The following is a 16,032-nucleotide window of genomic DNA, read 5'->3' as shown; positions in this document are numbered from 1 at the left end:
AATGAGTACAGTAATAAAAGGCTCATTGTGTAACCATTACATATTGTACCTGTGATTTGTTTTCTCATTTAGGTAAAACAAAAAATAAACCTCTTTATGCAGGTAGTCATTTCAATACCACAACTACAAATCTTGACTTAAGATTGTAAAAGTGTACAAAAGCACCAATAATTTTCTGAAAATAACTCCTAAAACTGTGTTTGAAGAGGTGTCAGACCTAGATCTGCAACTAATGATCATTTTAATTATTGAGTAATCTGCCAATTCTTTTCTTGATTTATGATTTAATCTATAAAACATCAAAAATACTGAAAAATGCCTGTAACAATTTCTTAAAATCCAATCTTCAAATTGCTTGTTTTGTCCAACATGCCCCAAAATATTCATTTTACAATTATATAAAACACAGAAAAGTATTATTAAATTATATTTGAACAGCTGGAACAAAATGTTTGGCATTTTTGCTAGAGAAAATCGATTATCGAAATTATTTCAGCTTCATTTACTGTATCTTGAATATTAGAATTGCAAAGGAACCATAATTCATCCATTAATCTGGCCTTTAGCCTTGTAATGAGGCAGGTACATAATTGTACCTGTGTTTCCTATGCCCAGCTGCAAGGTGCTGCGATCCTTGGTCAGCCCGTTGGTTTTGGGACTAGCAGTGGGGGCGACGGTGGCCACTGCTCTGGGTGGTCGCTTCCCAGGAACCTTGACTGTTGTCCTCAGCAAGTCGATCTCTTTTCCATGCACATTCTGCATGTAGTCCTGTAGTAAGTAGAAAAACATAAGAACATAACAATGAGCAGTCTGCACTCTACACAAGTAACACTCCAAATTCAGGGAATTGACAGTAGACACAGCGGACCAACAAGAGTCAAGGAATTATGGAAGAAAAAGAAATGAAAGACTCTTCAATTTCCATCCCCATTAGTCACAACCCATCTTAGACCTTACACTAAGGGTGTGTGATAGTGGAAAAATGATTGTAAGGCCATTATACATCACCTGTGCCCACGCTGTCTCTCCAAATAGGGAGATGTTAGGCTTAATGAATGTAAACAGTCTCATTCTCTTTCAATTTGGTCATTTGATTCGGTTTAAAGCGACTACCGCCCAAATGTGGGAAGCCAAGGTGAAAATCATTGGGCTCAGCAGAAAAAGACCCAGATAGAGGCGAGCTCGGCCTTTGCCGTCCCCCCACCGGCTCCTCTGCTTTATTACCGTGTCATAAAGCACTCATTTCTTTCCCAAGCCTCCTCGCTAATTACCCAGTGAGCGCTCTCATTTCATTTTATTGCAGGAATTAACAGCCAGATCGAAGCGTGCAAAGCTATTAAGATGTGTGATTAAGCCACATTCAATTAGTTTCTACAAACAATTTAATTGATGTAGCAGATAGAATTAACAGAAGGTGATTGTGTGGATGGCTTGGCTGACTGCGAAATTAAAGGTTCCCCTCTTCCACTCTCAGTCTGCCTCCCTCCCTCTTTCTTCTTCCCTCTCTCCTTTTCTCAATCTCTCTCTTCCCCTTGCCTTTCTCACTCTGTCTCTGCTCCACTGCTCAAAATGAGCTCGAGCTGTTACTGTGCTAATGTAACTGTCTCCCTTATTTCACCTCCCTCCGTAAGTCAACAGATTCATAGATTCATAGATTGCCCTGATGACCTGTAATAGCTGTAATGATCAAGAGATAGCCTGTTCAGTCAATTACATACATCACTGTAGCACAGCACTGCTCTACTAATAACTGCTTGTAAATTAAACCGCTAACACACTGTCAGTGCAGCAAGGCCACACACAAGGTTCACGTCTCTAACTGTTGGGCTTGTGTTAAAAGTTTTAGCTGTCTCGTTAGATACAAGGAGTCGCTAATATCTTTCATTTTATCTCGCCAAATTAAGTCAACATCCCAAACACGGGACTGGAGGAATGAGTGAGAGTGATGGAAGGAGTCTGAGGGATTTGGGAGAACGACGGGCATTTCTGAGCGTGGCATCGGGCTCCTGAGCTGTCTGCTGCCAGCCAGCCGAGTGTTTAAGAGGTATTAGCGGCCCAGCGGGATTCTGACAAAGATGGATGTGGGAGGCTGGTCAGGCTCTGCTGCCATGCGGTGAGAACCATTATAAATACAAGCCAGCGTGGAGTCTGGGCGCGGCGGGCAGGCAGCAGCACAGCCATGTCTCCATTAACTGGCACTGAGGATGGGCGCTACAGGGGGGGCAGAGATGACCACTAGGACACCCTCTTTCTTAATACTAAAGCTTAAGTCACAGGATTGGTTTAAATAGCCATTATATACAGCGATCAGGCTCAGGGAAATCATGAACCTACAGTATGTGGTCGTTTTCAGTTTGATGCAGCAGTGCTGGTAAATGTAATTGCATCAAGAGAGTCGTGCTCAGCGGTTGAAAAAGTCCTACATTAAAAACCTTCGGCAGCACCCTCGAGTACAAACAGTAGTGTAACAAACACATAAAGCCGATTGGAAAAGAAATAGGAAGAGGGGGGTGGAGATGAGACTCACATGTAAACTGGGGTGGTAAGTGAGGACGCCATTATCACACAGTGTGACATATTTCTTTTTCCACTCCTTGTTGAGGGATTTGCCACTTCGCTTCAGAAGGATTCCCTGTAAGAGACAAGGCATCACGGTGAGCATATGCTCTTCTCAAAGCAGCATGGTGGATGATATGAGCCATTATGGATGTTAAATACCATAAAACAGCATTATTATTGTTATTACAGATTAATTATGGCGGTTGCAAACAAAGCAAACAAACATCATTTTAAGTAACAATTATGAAACAGTATGAAAGTGATTATATTAAAGAAATATGAAAACACAATAGTAGCTTCTAATCAAATCCCCTAAAACTTTTCTTCTTTATTATTATAATTTATTGGCTGACAGGTTTAATCACATGTTAGTTTTTCTACGGTGACAATTTGAACCTCCACGTTCCTCTGGCACAGAGAGGCCATTCAGAAAGAGAGACAATCCAATTTGCCAGACCTCCCTGCATTCATACACATAACATGCTGAACTCTGGAAGACCTCTCAATCCTGGGATTAGGGAGTGTGATCTCCCCTCTTCAAAGCCCACTCAGCTCTTATTCTATTCTACTTTATCTTCTGGGGCCTTTTAGGGCCTCAGAGGGTTTCCTTATCTGGTGAGTAAATCCACTGGTAAACAATGCAGTTCCTCTGCTGGAGGTGACCAAACGCTGCTGAGTGCAAGGGCCAGGAGGCTCTCTGGGGTTAAATAGTGAGGAGGGGCCCGCTTAATTAGGGGATTAAGACGGGGGCAATGTTTGTGCTTTTACAGCCAGGGCCTGTGTGTGTATGAGCTGAAAAGGGGTGGTGGGGGGGGCTGAAGGGTTAGTGTTTTGCTAGCCAGGCCCATCCTGCGGGCTTTAATCCTGATTAACACATCAGGAAGAGTTGACCCTCGGTGACCTGGGCACCAGGCTGTTTGCCGACAATCATCCTAATCCGAACCCTGATTCCTCTGAGAGGCGGGAGGTGGGGGGACAAGTAGTGACTCTTGGCTGCATGCTGGGACGCAAGAGTTTGGGCTTCTTCATATCTTATCAATATACTCTCCTGTTTATAGCTTCTGGAGCAGGACTTCATAATAATAATAATAATAATAAACCATCGGTAATATTCAAAGATCCATTCCAGATGTATTAAAATACTTTGCTTTGAATAATAATTTGTGTGATATGATTTTTCCACAAAAAAGTTGAATAAAAGTTAGTTAGTTAGTTTGCACTTTGTGAAGCACTTTTTAATCCTGGTTTTGAAAAGTGCTATATAAATAAAGAAGAAATTCTTCTTCTTCTTCTAAAAAACATCTAATGCTTCACCCTCATTGAAAAATCCAGGATCTATGAATTTCAACATTTTTCATTTCAAAAGTTTAACTTAAGTACACAAGATGCCTCCTACTGCAAAGTCCCAGTGTCTGCACTGGAGGTTACAAGTTTTTACATCAAACTTGATAAAGTTTCATATGACACAATAATTAGCTTCCAAACCAGTTGCTCATATGTGCACATGTTAAACTCAGATTTAGGGTGAACACAGAGAGACATTTTCTCCTTCATCAGATGAGGTGTCAAACTGCACAAACATCATTCTGCACAGTGAAGCTCAAACTTCCAAGGAACATTAAGCAACATTTTTGGGTGTAGGGGGACATTAAAGACTACAAAATAATGTTTTCTGAATATCATCTTATTCTAAAATGAAAAAAATTAAATATTTTTTGACCTGCGGTGTAACAATGTTTTGATTTATTTATCTTTAAGATGCTGAACAAGTACAGCTCACAAGGAATTGCAACATAATTACTAAATAAAAAGACAAGCAATAAAGTTAAATGTCAATTATTCATGTTCCAGTAAGTCTTGTTTTTATTGATACTTTTGATGATTTTTCAGGAAGAAAAATTGTGTCCTTCAATCAATAGTTGCTGACTGCCCACACTCTTCTCAATTTAGTCAATAGAAGAACTGCAAAACACTTTCAAATGGCTCTCTAATCATACAAAGTAAATGATCCAGTCACAGGGCCTCTGGCGACTTTATAATGTATGTTTTACAAGCAAATATGTTGCTCATCTCGTAGTCTTACTGGAGCATACATAAATCTATACGTGCAATCAGTGCTATGAAGCAGATCAATAAAGGTACTAAAGACAATAATGTGAAAATCTTTACACGTGCAGGCTAATTTTTTGTTTTACTTGAATCAGCCCATCATGGCTGTAATATATCTTTCATAAACCGTTGTCACTTTCAGTAATTGGAACCTTGACAAATGATTTGGGACAGTTTATCATAATTGTTCTGTTGCGTGCCACGTTGAATCAAGCAGTGTGCTCCTTAAATTATAGTTTGACAGTGGACACATCAAAAGGCAACATGTGTGGAGTCCTGTGCTTCCCTACAACACTGACACACACACACACACGCGCAGAGAAATGAGTGTGTTCAGCCTGTGCGACATAAGGAAACAGGCCGATTGTCAGACGCACTCTCTGTGTCCACACAATTGTCATATCTACACAGAGGAGATAGTGTCGCTGCCTTCTTTTGTCAGACTACCAGGAGAAAAGCTGCATCCTGCCACTGTGGCTGACTGATAGGCCGGCCCTTTGTGACAGGCCAGGGAGAAGGGGATATAAAGTGTGTGTGTGTGTGTTGGGTGGGGTGGCGGGGTAAGAATACACTCACTGCACTGCTGAGGAGCTGCCAACAGCTCCTCAGCAATGACTGCATTGTTAGCCTTACTCACTATTTTTATAGATGGGAGGGGGGTGGGAGCAGAGTCGGTGGGGGGGGGGGGGGCATGCGGTGTGTAATTTGGCCCGATGGGGTGAGGGGAGTGGTAATTAAGCTCACATTGACACTTTGATCTCCTTGATTGTGCAGTTGACGGGCCTAGCTAGTCACACCACTGCCCTCCTCCCCCACGTCCCTCCCCATCTGTAGCTAAACCCCCCCCCCCCCCCCCAAAAAAAAATCCTTTGTAGATAAAAGGGGAGATGGCTTATCTTGTCAAAAGTTGCCATGATACTCAGGGAGAGGCCCTGCACTTTAAAGTGGAGCTCTATATAATGCACTGGGTAAGAATGGGAGAGTTTACAGTAAAAATTGCTCAGAGGGGGATTCTTTCTGATCTGTGAAACTCCTGCTCACCTGGAATGAGCAGCTTCTTCAGGGAATTACACTAATCTGCAGATCAAATGGAGACACCGTGTGTGTGGAACGGCCACCATGAAGTTTTGAATCTCTATGTTGTTTTTTGAGGGCATTTTTTAACAATTTGTCACGTTGCTATGGATGTATGAAGCCGCAATTTAAACTTCTGTTGTGTTAATCAGTATTATCATGAAATACTTGTCTCTATTACACGAACATCTACTATCACTGACACATAGATTGACAGATAGATATTGCATCTGATAAAGTGTAGTTTCCCCAAAGCCTTATTTTCTGATTGAGCGAGGGGGCTTGGAAGCGACACCCTGCCATTATTTCAGCTGGACCAAAGCCTCTGCAATTTTCTTCGAAAGGGAATGAGAAGGTCTGGCTCAACATTTCAAAAAAAAAAAAAAAAGAAGGACATAATCTTCCATCATTTGCAGGTAAAGAGGATAATATAAGGATGCTGACCCATTTTCAAAAGCCCTCATATAATCATGAGTGATTAGTAATCAATGTGTCAATTACTTCTCCTACGGTTACAGTCGGACCTTTGGAAATGATCCTTACTCAGATGTGTAATTCAGTGCTCACTACTACCTATTTCTACCTAACGCACAAATACACAAGAAATAAAATATAAAGAAAATAATAAAGAAAACTATTTTAATATAGAAATCACTGTGATGTCACTAAGTTTGTAGTATTTTATGAAGCACCATGTGATAGATTATGTCAGGGTAAAGAAAATTATATTTAGTGGGATATCTAATGAATGTTTCAGCAAATCATGGCTGTCAAAGTTGATTATATGGATATGCATGAGTAAACCTTCATGAAAAAAATAACACCCACGTACAATTATTAGCAATAATTGGACTTATATTAAAAAGCTGCAAAAGAATATCCAAATATGAACAAATTCTATATTAAATTTGAAATTACCAGACTGGAATCATCTCTAAAAAATTGACTGACAAGATTTTAAATATAGTAACCACTAGACAAGAATAAATTTAACTTATTACTATTTTCTTATGTTGTAGTAGGTTTGTTAAACAAAAAAATGTAGAATACACTCAAAACAGCCCTAAATTTTCAAAAATACAAGACTGTTTTAATTGCGTTCACAAACATTACCAGTGTAAACAAACATATATACACACACATACATATATAAATGTATATGTAATTTATATGGTCAAAAAATGGCTGATTGCGCCTTTAGTATATCGAAACCTGTATATTTTTTTTATTTGAAATATGTCTTACTTACAAAAACAGGGACATTTTTTGCAAATATCTTTTTAATGCTATGTTAAAACCCCCAGCCAATCTCTCTTGTGGTTATCTGCACTTGCACTGAGGTTGAAGTTATTTGTTAGGTTGTATTATGTCGCCATCTAGTGGTTACAGTAACACACGACTTTTCCCAACAATTCTCCCCAAACTCTATGGATGAAGCACTGTGATTAAATCTATAACAGACAGCGTATCAACATCAAACAGAAAAGGAACAAGTAGTGACACAAAAAGAGGATCATACTTACCCAGGGAACTATGGGAGGTATAGAGAAAAAGATTAGGAAAACTGCTTACCTGTTTGATAGGTATGGCCCTTCCACTGCCTATGCTGTCTGTTTTACTGTCAACGCTCTTTGCTTGTTCACTGGCTTTCCGTGACTGCAAGAAAACAAGAAAGTCAGTCAGCAACTGCAGCGACACACTGATGAAGAAGCAGAGTGGAAGTTGCAGGGTGCGAGGTGAGTCTGGGTGTGGGTATGTTGGGGTGTGTGTGTGTGTGTGTGAGGGAGGGAGAGAGAGAGAGAGAGACTGGGGGTCAGAGATGAGGGGGAGGGAGGTGAGGGTTTGTGTTTGAGCATTTGCAGTATTTGTGGAGAAACTCGACGTTGCAAAAAAAAAAGTCTCAAAAGAAGCTCGAAATTAACAGACAAGCAGACCAGCGGAACAAACAGCAGTAACACCGACGTGCAAGTTCAAAAGAAAATTAAAAAAAGAGACCAAACCAAGACCACAATAGACACATCTCAACACAGAGGAGACCAAGGACGACCACACATTGAGTCATGACTCAGCCCTGAAACCCTTTGGGGGATCCTTCCCTCTGTGTGAGACCCAGAGTGGGCCCTTAGTGGACCTGCAGACCAACTGCTGCTATACCCAGTGTAGGATCAGCTGTGCCTTTAGCACTGTTGCACTGATACAGGCTTTTGTAGCACGTTAAATAAGTTTAAGTTCAAAACAGGTTAAAGGAGAGAAGGGAAAATGGTTATTTTACAGCAGACTTCAGTACATGTAGCTTCCTCCGACCTTTGACCTACAAAACCTAGGGGGGACATGAAATCATCCTGCACACATGTCAAACAATTCAAATGCCAAAGAAAAGGTTAAAATGCATTTCAACATTTTAAGTTTCTGGTTGTGCCTGTGGAAGGTAAAAATGGTTAAACAGTTATTATAACCTTATATGGAAATAAGTCATTTGAAAATAACCTTCCCACCCAAACACAAATAAAGAGATGAGGCACAGGTAGGGACAGACATGAGTGTGTATGGTCTCACTCAGAACATGAGAAATGTCCAGTCACCAATGGAGAGAGGTAGAGTCTGAGTTCAATTAAACCAACTCTGCTTTATATTTTTTCCAACATTTTATTTTTTTTTAATGATGACTTGTTTAGCTTCTATACAGACACCATACAAAGCAAGTCACAAATTCACTTCAAAATATTCAACAGATTGAGCCAAACATCGCAGTTCCCACAAAATATAGGATGGACAATAAAGGCATTATTTCATATATTCCTTATATATATATGTACTTTTTATAGAGTACCATTGTAAATAAAATACAATACAAGATATACAGCAGTCTATATTTTCGTCAATCCGTTCATGATAGAAAAGCGATTATGCAAGAGTTCATAATCTCTGTACCAAACCTAAACTGAGAAAAAAATGAAAATAAATAAATGAATGAAAAAAAACAAAACAATTGAATGTGCAAAAAATAAATAACTTAAAATAAATAAAAGGAAAACAAATGTTAAGTTTAACTACATTCATACAAGTCGGTGCAACCCAGTTTCATTTGTTGGCAACTTTCAGTGTAATATCGCTCTGTAACACCCTGACACACTACCCTGATTTTTATGAAGGCCTTCATAAAACTACCCAAAGTTACTCTAATCTAAAATACCTCTACGATAGCACATATATACCACATTTTCAGTTCCATTCAAAACTTCAATACTCCCTGGAAAATAAGAAGGAATCAAAATCAAAAACGGACCAAATGAATGGAGGAAAATCTAAAAGGAAGAACAAAAAACAACTTGGCACCTCTAGTCCTTGAGTCCTCATTTATGGCAAAAGGCAGTGTGATGTCATGTAAGGAAAGGTTGTGTCCTTTGGGTGGCTGGATAACAGTTCCAAGAGTGACTTGACTGTACAGCGTGTTTTTGTATTGGTATGTCTGAATGAGGGCGGGGGGGTAGGGGGGTTGGTGGGCAGGGGTGGACGGGGCATTTCCAGAAGAGTCCCTACAGTCTGTCTCACTTCATGATATCTGACGGTCTACTTTGAGTGCACACAAACACTCAAATGGACTCGAGTTTTTTTGTTTGTTTTTTTTTTTTTTTGCGTTGGACGCAAAGTCCTACGGTTTCCGTATAGTGCAAGTTCTATGCATTACCCTAAATGCGATTAAGCATCGAGGGTAAAGCAGCGACAAGCTGTAAGTCCTCAATCAATAATCTCCTCTCTATCAGGACTGGCAAAGCAGGGGGACTCTTTTTTTTAAAAACCATCATGCTCTTCTAATTCGGAAGGAGTTGGAAAGCCCTTTTTGTTGAAGAAAGGTTGGAAACAGAAGCACAAATCTGCAAATATTGAAAAACAGTGTCAAATGGTTATTTTTTTCTTTGTTTTGTTTTGTTTCATACGTGGAGATCCAGTAACAAGTCAAGGGACTAAAAAATATGAAATGCGAAACACCAAATGGCAGACATTAATAAATGGATTTAATGAATACGGACGAATGAGTGGGATGAATTTTTAAGTATAAAAAATGCTGTAATATTCATCTAAATTCCTAAACAGTGTGCTTTTCAACACAAAAAGGGACAGACAGCCTGAAGACGTCAGGGAACCACAGACAGATTACAAAACAGATTGTTTAGAGTTATTGACTATGGAAGCACTAGGAAAGAATAATGCGTACTGTGCTGACACCTAGTGGCCGAGGACAGTTATGGTAGAAACTGGCTTGAAATGGTTGTGGTTGGTGAAATTGATTTGTGAGTGCGGTGAAAAGACAAAATGATAAGATCTTCTGTAGTAAAGCTTTGAGTTTTAATCACTTACTTAAAAGAAGATAACCTACTGCATTATCAAGATGGATTCACCTGTTCATTCACTAATTCAAGGGGCTTTTTAGATAAATTACATTTTCTTGGATTGTAGTCACATTAAATTTAGGCCAAAAGGTCATTGGATTCTCCAACACTGTTAAACTGCACATTGCAAAGGATGTTTCTTTCAAGAGTCCCAATGCCAGCGCCATGAATGTGACAAATATATATTTTTATATCTGATAACAACTGGACGGGATACATTTCTTGCAGCAATTTCTCCATCTGTACTATCAGTACAAAATACCTGGTATGCAATGACTAAAGTGAGTTTTATCTTTTGAAGTCTGTCAAAGCTCGTCTTCTGATGACGTTAAGGCATATTTTCTTCCATTGAGTACTTCTCCCGAAATCAACATAGAGTGAACTACTTACAAGAGTGTGGCTAGAAAACATGAATGGCAGCCTGCTATCTGTCAGTTACTAGCAGGACTTCTAGAGAACTCGTACTTTTTAAACACAGAAGCCAATTTATTTTTAAAACAGACAAAGCTAGGAAAGGGACATCCTTGATATTGTTGGGTTGATGAAATATTTTCTCTTTCTCTTGTTTTGTAAAATGGCACTGTAAGTCTTCCTCTCCTTAGCCCATCGCACTCTTCAAGTGTCACTGAAGAAATGTCGACATCGCCCCGTTAACTTTCCGTCCCCTCCTCCTCCGTCTCCTCCTCTGCTTCCTCCTCCTCCTCCTCCTTTACTCCCTCACCCTCCCTCCTCCCACCCTCCGCTCGCTGCTCCTCAGAAGGTCATGAGCTGAAACTCCCGCTCGGCTTGCCACTCCGGCACCCACACTGGGTAGGTGGCGTGCTTCGGCATCTCCATGACGCGGACGGGGAGAGGCTCATTTCTCTGGTGGACATGGTTAGTCACTACCTAGCAGGGGGGGAAGGGAGACAACAAGGGGAGCTAGCACACAGCCTGTACTGCTCGGATGCCACAAACCTGCGGCTCCCACAGCAGCTGGGGTAACAGGGTGAAGGCGGTAGGAGAAAGAGAGGAAGGGGGGGTGGATAGGGAAGGTTAGAGAAGGAGTTAGTTAGAAGGAGAGAGAGAGGGAAGGCAGGAGGTAGGAGACAGGGGTTAGGGGGCATCATAGGAGGAGGGCAAAAGAGGAAAGAGGTGAAGATAGGTGAAAGAGAAGGAATATTTTATGTGAGGAAGGGGTAGAGTTAGGAAAGGAGTAATCTCATGTAGTCTGATCTCTGTCTTATAAAGCTCACAAAGTTCTGGAGAATGAAAAACATGAAAACTTGGAAAAAAAATTCAGATGCAACTTTGGAAATCCTGATTCAGCCATTCTGTTAGTTGTGACTGTGAAAACGCACCGCTGGTTTTTCTTTTTGAGCACCAACAAGCTCTCTGTGGAATTATTTCAGTCGAGAAAAGAACAAAAACGCAGTTTTTGGTAGAATTTCGACAGACCTCCCTGAGCCTGAGGAGACAGAGGTCTGGCTACGCAAGATTAGGAGAGGCTTAGCAGCAAAGAGGGCTGGTGTAGGAGGGAAGAGAGAGGAGGAAAAGGAGGTGCAGGCTGGGTAGAAGAAGAGGGCAGAGGCTACAAGTAAAAAGACAAGCTTAGGACAGCTAAGGAAATTAGAGTGGTTAGTGCACACATATGCTATTGGTTAGAGCAAAGGGCAAATACGACAGGACATGGGGTAAAGAGCAGGCAGGCAGGGGTTGGGATCTTGGGTGGTCGAGATCAAATTTGGGGCCAGAACAGAAGTAAGTGGGGTGAGGATAGCGGAGTTATCTAGCTAGATGTTTAGTAGCTGGGGGGGGCAGTTGGAGCAAGGCTATCTAAGGTTGTGGTGTTGGGGCATGCATTATTAGCAGCGTGTAAACAGGCCATAGGCTGACTCGGACTCTTAGTTTAGCTTGGTCAGGCAGGAGAAGTGGCATTGGTGTTGCTGCCGTCTCTTCCCATAAGGGAAGTCACTGCAAAGAAAGGATCTAGTAAAAATAAGAGGGGTAGGGGGAGGGAGGTCAAAGATTTAGACAGCGCAGAGGGCGTAGTTTGTTATGGGTGAGATGAGAAACGTAATCCATGTTCACTTACTACATCCAATTAGGAGAAAAAAAAAGGACATGAAAAGAGTTTACGTTTTTTTCCCACAGTGCTTATCTTTGATATTTGCTTTCATAAAAGGTTTTTGGGAGCATTTTTGGGGATCTAATATAATTTCTGTTTTAGTCTTTTTCACCTTTTGCCCATTGTGCTGTGTGAGCAAGACGCTTTCTTTGCCTGCATCGGAGGCAGGAGAGGTGGCTTTGATGCATTTCGAGCTACCTGTCTCCCTCTGGTGGATAAAGTGAGCTTGGCAACATGCCTTCTAGTAGTGTGAGTGGGTGTTGCTTTGCATCAGCTGTCGCATACTTACTGTGAAAATGTTGGAGCGGCGCTTTGACTGCTTGCGGATGGGCGTGGGTGTGTTGGAGGCAGCAATGGTCTCAATGCGCATCTCCCGCTGACTTATGCTGGGGGTGGAGGGAACAGAGGAGGAGTAGTCGCTGAATGCACCCCCACCATTGGCCGCCTGGGGAGCGAGAGAGATTAAGAGGAACCGACAGAATCAGAAGAAGGGAGGGAGGAAGAAAGAGAAAGAGAGATAGAAAGTAGTCAGAAAGGAGAAAGAAATAAAAACAATAAGCAAGAACATCAATTTAAGATAGATTTGATGTGGACAAAATCTTTATAATAAGGGACATTGCATTTATTTTCCTGCACTGATAATAAACTGTGTGTTGAGTTTGTGGAAGCTTCTATACATATTTCTCTTAATTAGATTTACTTGATCAGTAAGTAAAACATTGCGCTGACAGACTGAAGGTTTTGATCTTACCTGGTTAATGTGAACAGAGGGGATGGATGCAGCGGGGACTGATGAGTGGCTGGGAGAGTTAGGGAGAGATTTGCACGGACCAATAGAGAGCTGCTGCTTTTTCCTCATGGCCACAACCTTCTGGGCAACTGGAGGACAGAGTGGCAAAGAGAAATGAACAGACTGTTCGCTAATCCTTTCAAATTTGTCTTGACATCAATAACTTCCAGTAAAAGAACAGTAGTGGTGGGGGCTGGTGAATAGAGCAATGAGAACATAGAAATCAGAACTGCACATGTGCTTCTGTAGTTTAGTGATTATGTTGCTTTATTCTAACACTAACACTATTTTGTTGAGTGAACACGGGCAGCTCGTAAAACCTCAAAAGTGAGAATGCAAGAAGTCGTAGCAGCTACAAACCTTAACAGTAGAGCTGTGACGATTATTCGATTAACTGATCAGTGGATGGACAGAAAATTATTTTCTGGTTTCTTTAGCCTTATATGACAGTAAATTAAATATCTTTGGGTTTTGAACTTTTGGTCGGGACAAAAGAAGACATGTGAGTACGTCACCTTGGGCTTTAGAAAACAGTGATTGACGTTTTTCAGTATTTGCGGATATATAGACCAAATGACTGATTGATTAATTGGGAAAATAATCAACAGATTAATTGGTAAAAATTGTTAGTTGCAATTTTAAATGATACACATCTGGCTGTCTATATCGTTACTGAGATTGGGTATATTGGCTTTATTGGAAATTAGCTACAAAAATATTGCACTGTTAGTAATTAGAGTTGATGTTCTCCATGGAAGTATAGTATTTATGTGCCCAAGAGACTTATTGTGAGTGACTTATAACTTGTTTTGTTTTCTTGGGAAATATATGTGGCAGTACAACAAAAAAATCACAATGCGCTGATGGACCAATTTGTCAAACTTTATCTGGTTAACCTTATTGTTGGTGGACAAAGATTTCAGGGGTGATATCATTTTCTTTTAATGGCACTTGGATTTTTTTCTGAGTGGTATTATATCACTGTCAAAAAATGCTTTACTCTACTTTATTTTCTACATTTTTTTTGTTAGCAAGTCTGAAGTTTACAAGATGTACACAGTGTTAGGAAATGTTAAATTTGTCTTCACAATGTGCTACAAACAAAGAAAAAGATTTGTGTTTCTTAATAAAGACACTGTCATAACCATGTTTACCAAATAGAGCTCAACAAAGAAAGCAAAGCTAATTCCAGCCAGACAGAAAATATGAACACATTATCTAAACCACCTCAGGCCATTTGTTTTACAGTCAGGTATTAAGCAACATACTGTGTAGCTTATAAATATCTCCGGGGGAAAAAAACAAGCTACTTCCATTGCCAAAGAAAGTAATCACACAAAATGATACTTGCTATTTTATTCTGTCATTCTCTGAGCTCTATAGTGTGATGTTGGCCAAATGAGAGGAGTGACACCGTTTGAACAACCTGATTTGCCATGCACTTGGTACATCTTGTCACTTAATTCAGGGCACACTTGAATGAGGGACTGGGTGGAGCGAGAGGGAGGGGATGTTCATGGCTGCGAGACGTGAATTAGCACTGAGGGAAAGAGAGATGATATGAAGTTGCGCTGACAGCTGGGACCAGAAGGCCTGACTGCCTGCTGCAGCATGGCAAATGCGGGAAGAAGGCAAGAGTGATACAGAGTGAGTTCTCCAGACAGCCAACACTCCTTCATCTCTTTTAATTATTTCAAATTGGGCTTCAGGAAGCAATTAAGGCAGGGAGGAAAGACAACGTGCCTGTGCATCAACAGTCAATGAAATGCGAAGTGAAGGTTGTGTTACATATTCAGATGTTTTGTGAAAGGCTGACAGGCTTTCAAAAGGAGCTGCAGCCTAAGGGGATAATATGCTCGAGTTGAAGCAGCCGAGTTTCCAAATGACAGTTTCATGACTTCAATTATGGACTCAGGGAAAAACTCAAGAGTTTCCAGAAACTTCACGCTTTTAGGAGATATTACAAGGGTATTTCACCATTTATATACAACTACATTTCAGCTGGTTCCGAGCTTAGAGCTCCAAATTTTTATGTAATAATCCTGATTTTACGTTCCATGATTAACATTTAATTTAATGCAGAATGCCTACTGAATTATCAATTAAAGTGAGCCTGTTAATTTTAGCTGCTGAGCACACAGCATAAGGAGTATATTTATGTCTTTGTACACCCCTCCTGTGCACCAAGCATGCACAGGCAGTAGTGTGTTTCTAACAGTAACTCATGAATGGTATAATTAGCATTGGTTGAAGAGAAAGGACTCCCTACCATCACAATTATTGAATTTTAAAACAAATTCTATTCATGTTTCACAAAGTGACATAGGGAAGTTGAGAAGAAAAATGATAATATATGATTTTAGTCAAAGGGCATAAGTGGCTCATGAAATGGCTCATAATTTTGCATTTAACTAAGTTAGACCTGATTTAACCACTTCACTCGAGATAGAAAGCAGATGAAAAAACCCTGCATCCTAAAAGTGTTCACACTGTTCTCACACAATACTGCTCATTAAAAGCTGCAACTTTGACGTCTAATCCAGGAAACTGTCAAGACATCTTGGTAGTCGTCTTTCCAAAACAAGCTTATCAGCCACTGGGAAGTTGTTCATCTTTAAATATGAACAGTTAGGACGTTGATATGGTAGGATAATTTGAAAAGATCTTACTTACAGAAGGAAAGAATACAGTTCACAACAACTATGTTGTGCACTGCCTCTCAAACTGTAATGCCCCTGAAAAAGTGTATCACATGCCAGAGGAGGTAACATGTCATTTGCATCTGTCTAACCCATGTCCACTCATTTTTTGACACCCGTCTCACCATCCTGGAAGACTCTCTCCACATTCAGGCCATAGGTGGAGCAAGTCTCATAGTATGTGCAGCGCTTTAGGTCATTGGACAACTTTCTAGCCCGCGAGTCATCAATCACTCTGGGGTTGGCAGCACTGATGGCATCTAAGAGAATAGGGTGAGAAAAACTCAATTACTCAAACATTCA

The 16,032-nt window shown here is 40.6% G+C and overlaps 1 protein-coding gene across 3 annotated transcripts in view; it reads right to left on the bottom strand.

Moving 5' to 3' along the window:
- Positions 1-16,032, bottom strand: part of agap3 (ArfGAP with GTPase domain, ankyrin repeat and PH domain 3) — a 121,473-nt gene that overhangs the window by 39,699 nt on the left and 65,742 nt on the right. For all 3 annotated transcript variants that reach the window (XM_067606075.1, XM_067606077.1, XM_067606074.1), the window contains exons 6-11: positions 15,855-15,989; positions 12,992-13,119; positions 12,530-12,685; positions 7,315-7,398; positions 2,528-2,632; positions 597-768 (exon numbers count right to left, since the gene is read on the bottom strand). In XM_067606075.1, the coding sequence (XP_067462176.1) occupies positions 597-768; positions 2,528-2,632; positions 7,315-7,398; positions 12,530-12,685; positions 12,992-13,119; positions 15,855-15,989 (780 nt within the window). The remainder of the gene's footprint in view (positions 1-596; positions 769-2,527; positions 2,633-7,314; positions 7,399-12,529; positions 12,686-12,991; positions 13,120-15,854; positions 15,990-16,032) is intronic.

The sequence above is a fragment of the Thunnus thynnus genome, chromosome 12, assembly GCF_963924715.1.
Source record: "Thunnus thynnus chromosome 12, fThuThy2.1, whole genome shotgun sequence".
Taxonomy (NCBI): Eukaryota; Metazoa; Chordata; class Actinopteri; order Scombriformes; family Scombridae; genus Thunnus; species Thunnus thynnus.
Note: the sequence above shows the minus strand (reverse complement) of the source record. Positions and strands in the feature narration are given on the sequence as shown.